This window comes from Rutidosis leptorrhynchoides, chromosome 6 (assembly GCF_046630445.1).
Source record: "Rutidosis leptorrhynchoides isolate AG116_Rl617_1_P2 chromosome 6, CSIRO_AGI_Rlap_v1, whole genome shotgun sequence".
Lineage (NCBI taxonomy): Eukaryota > Viridiplantae > Streptophyta > Magnoliopsida > Asterales > Asteraceae > Rutidosis > Rutidosis leptorrhynchoides.
The window spans coordinates 330,018,010-330,021,927 of NC_092338.1; the positions used below are offsets into that span (position 1 = coordinate 330,018,010).

General features: G+C 41.5%; 1 protein-coding gene across 1 annotated transcript; it reads right to left on the reverse strand.

Moving 5' to 3' along the window:
* Positions 1-2,468: 2,468 nt before the first annotated feature.
* LOC139854714 (uncharacterized) lies at positions 2,469-3,492 on the reverse strand. Its single transcript, XM_071844001.1, has 4 exons — positions 3,320-3,492; positions 2,981-3,247; positions 2,644-2,912; positions 2,469-2,525 (listed from the first exon to the last, which is right to left on the reverse strand). The coding sequence occupies exons 1-4, from the start codon at positions 3,480-3,482 to the stop codon at positions 2,469-2,471; spliced, it is 756 nt and encodes a 251-aa protein (XP_071700102.1). The 5' UTR covers positions 3,483-3,492.
* Between the last annotated feature and the right edge of the window lie 426 nt (positions 3,493-3,918).

Below are 3,918 nucleotides of genomic sequence, written 5' to 3' on the forward strand. Positions count from 1 at the left end.
TAGCATATCATATAGATATAGAACATGTGTTTAGTTGATTTTAAAAGTCAAGTTAGAAGGATTAACTTTTGTTTGCGAACAAGTTTAGAATTAACTAAACTATGTTCTAGTGATTACAAGTTTAATCCTTCGAATAAGATAGCTTTATATGTATGAATCGAATGATGTTATGAACATCATTACTACCTTAATTCCCTTGGATAAACCTACTGGAAAAGAGAAAAATGGATCTAGCTTCAATGGATCCTTGGATGGCTCGAAGTTCTTGAAGCAGAATCATGACACGAAAACAAGTTCAAGTAAGATCATCACTTGAAATAAGATTGTTATAGTTATAGAAATTGAACCAAAGTTTGAATATGATTATTACCTTGTATTAGAATGATAACCTAATGTAAGAAACAATGATTTCTTGAGGTTGGATGATCACCTTACAAGATTGGAAGTGAGCTAGCAAACTTGAAAGTATTCTTGATTTTATGAAACTAGAACTTTTGGAATTTATGAAGAACACTTAGAACTTGAAGATAGAACTTGAGAGAGTTCAATTAGATGAAGAAAATTGAAGAATGAAAGTGTTTGTAGGTGTTTTTGGTCGTTGGTGTATGGATTAGATATAAAGGATATGTTATTTTGTTTTCATGTAAATAAGTCATGAATGATTACTCATATTTTTGTAATTTTATGAGATATTTCATGCTAGTTGCCAAATGATGGTTCCCACATGTGTTAGGTGACTCACATGGGCTGCTAAGAGCTGATCATTGGAGTGTATATACCAATAGTACATACATCTAAAAGCTGTGTATTGTACGAGTACGAATACGGGTGCATACGAGTAGAATTGTTGATGAAACTGAACGAGGATGTAATTGTAAGCATTTTTGTTAAGTAGAAGTATTTTGATAAGTGTATTGAAGTCTTTCAAAAGTGTATAAATACATATTAAAACACTACATGTATATACATTTTAACTGAGTCGTTAAGTCATCGTTAGTCGTTACATGTAAGTGTTGTTTTGAAACTTTTAGGTTAACGATCTTGTTAAATGTTGTTAACCCAATGTTTATAATATCAAATGAGATTTTAAATTATTATATTATCATGATATTATCATGTATGAATATCTCTTAATATGATATATATACATTAAATGTCTTTACAACGATAATCGTTACATATATGTCTCGTTTAAAAATCATTAAGTTAGTAGTCTTGTTTTTACATATGTAGTTCATTGTTAATATACTTAATGATATGTTTACTTATCATAGTATCATGTTAACTATATATATATATCCATATATATGTCATCATATAGTTTTTACAAGTTTTAACGTTCGTGAATCACCGGTCAACTTGGGTGGTCAATTGTCTATATGAAACCTATTTCAATTAATCAAGTCTTAACAAGTTTGATTGCTTAACATGTTGGAAACATTTAATCATGTAAATATCAATCTCAATTAATATATATAAACATGGAAAAGTTTGGGTCACTACAGATGGCTGCAAAGTCGACTTAAAAAAAAAATACAAGCATTGGTTTGCTTGTGCGTGATCGCTCTCGCATTGGTTTGCTTGAGGAACTCCTAAGCATAAAAACATTGGTTTGTTTTTAGTTGCGTTTGCTTACCATACAACTAATAGTGCACCTCTAGTACATGACAAAGCAATAGCGCAGTAGCTTTTGAGTCTAAATTATTAAAGGTAAGTTAAAATATTGGTTTATTTTACGCAGTACCATCCGCATACGCATAAGTTGTGGTTAACTATGCGCATGCGCATGCGGTTCATAATTTGTTTTGATTCGCGATATATAAACAAGGACATCACGCATGCATAACAGACAAACATATATACACATCCAAATAAATTATTACATAAGTAATTGTTTCACATGCCTGCCCAACATGGGACTTAGGGCTCCAAAATACATTTACAATTACCTGCCTAAGATTAGGGCTTACGGCACAAACTACCCTAGTAATCCTCCTTCAAAAACCCATCAAGCGGCATCGTCGGGTCAGCCGCAAACGCATCGATCAAAGGGATAGGGATGGACTTGATTGCCTCTTCCGCCTCCAGCAGCGCCGCGGCCGTTCCCTCCTTTAATTTCTTTTGGACAATGTCGGGGAACGGTGGAGTTAGGCCGCATGCCTGGATCACTTCCCGCACAGCCTTGTTCACCTCATGGTCCTTGACCGCATCGACATAGGCATTAAACCGGTCGGACACGGGCTCGGAGTCCATCACTTTCTGCGCAATTGCGGGGAGTGCGGTGCGCAGCTTTGTCATATCTGCCTCGGCCAGCTCGCGGTTGGTAACCGCATCGTCCCTCTCCCTCGTCACCTTTTCCAACTCCAGCCTCACTCGCTCAGCTTCCCCCTTTGCCTGATCAACCGCACCCACAAGCTCTTGATTCTTTTTTCTTTCTTGAATCAAGAGGATCTTGGTTTCAGCCGCAGTCAATTCAACAGCTTTGCGGGCCTCCTCAGCAGCGTCCCTGTCCTTCTTGACCTGATCTACACCCGCCTGCAGCAAACCCAACTCCACCTCTTTGCGCAGTGCAACATCGTATAGGCTGGAGGATCGACGGGCTTGATCCGCAAACATCCCAAAGAATACCAGCCCGTTCTGGACAAAGGCGTTGAGCGCCTGGTTGAACGGCAGCGCGGCCAGTTGCTCGCGGAACTCTGCTGGGAAGATTTGCTGCAAGAATGCAGATTGCTCCGCAACATTTTCTGCGGAGGACTGGCAAAGTTGGCGGAGGTTGGCAACACGGAAGCTGCCTTGCGGAGGAGGTAATGTAGAGTTAGACTCGACGGGTATCGTCTTGTCTTTGGATGTGGCAGTGGCCTCCAGCTCGGGGTTGACCCGCGGTGTTGTTGGCTGCGTCTCCTCCACATGCTCTGCAAAATACTCAGATTAGTACGCAGATTTTTCTACGCGGTATACATGCGCAAAAATAAACGCTCACCATTAATGGGGGGAGGTAGGTCTGCGGACCGCGGCTCGATGGCAACAAAATTGTCGTTGCGCATGTCCTCCAGCTGCTTAGGAGTCATCTTCTTCTTCTTCTGAGCCTCGGACGTCCCAGCCGCCTTGCGTTTATTGCCTGACTCCGCCGGCGTTTCCTCCACATGTTCGCTAGCAGCTGCCTGCTCTAGCTGTTTGTCCACATCCTGCTTGCGGAAAGAGATCCCAGCAATCTCCTCCGCGGTAAGCACCTTCTTCATCCTCATCTCTGCAAACAATAAACGCCTTCGTTAGAAAATATACAAAAATTTATGTAAGTACGCGTTTATGCTATTCCTACCCTTTCCATCGGGGCCAACTATGGCCGGCCGCACATCCTCCCAAGGCCAATACGCGGAGATCTTCCCCAACCGCAGCATAACATTACCATACGAACGGTGCACCAGTTGTGCGTTGACGCACTGCTTCAACAACTTTTTCTCCTCGTCATCCAACGCTGGCATCTTGTTCACATCTTTTTCTACCTTCTCGCACCAAATGAGCGTCTGCGGAAAGCCAGTGACTACTACGGTCTGGTCGACGAAGAAAAAAGTTTCTTTCCAACTTCCCGCATTCGATTTCGGGGTTTTTGTGAAATTTTGGCGTGCGAAGAAGGTGAACCAAGATTTATGGTGGTTGGCTAAGCGGAATAGGTGGCAAAAAACCTTCACCAATGGTACTGTGTTGAGTGCAACACACCACATCTCGAATAGAACGATTTTGCCTATAGCATACGGGTGCAATTGCCCTAGCCCTACTTTGAAATGATCTAGTACGCCTAAAAAGAAGTCGGAGGGTGGAACCCTAAAATTACCATGTTTAAAGCATGTTCGTAGATCGCCACCTTATTATCTGGTGGCTGATGGGCTCGCTGGCTAGGCAGTGGTGGTACCGGATTGT

What these genes read in the sequence shown, in the direction of transcription:
- LOC139854714 (XM_071844001.1), bottom strand. Translation starts at nt 3,482, where the DNA reads ATGCCAGCGTTGGATGACGAGGAGAAAAAGTTGTTGAAGCAGTGCGTC. An exon ending in AGTTGGCCCCGATGGAAAGG is followed by an intron (nt 3,248 to 3,319) that starts GTAGGAATAGCA and finishes TATTGTTTGCAG; the next exon opens with AGATGAGGATGAAGAAGGTG. An exon ending in CCTACCTCCCCCCATTAATG is followed by an intron (nt 2,913 to 2,980) that starts GTGAGCGTTTAT and finishes AGTATTTTGCAG; the next exon opens with AGCATGTGGAGGAGACGCAG.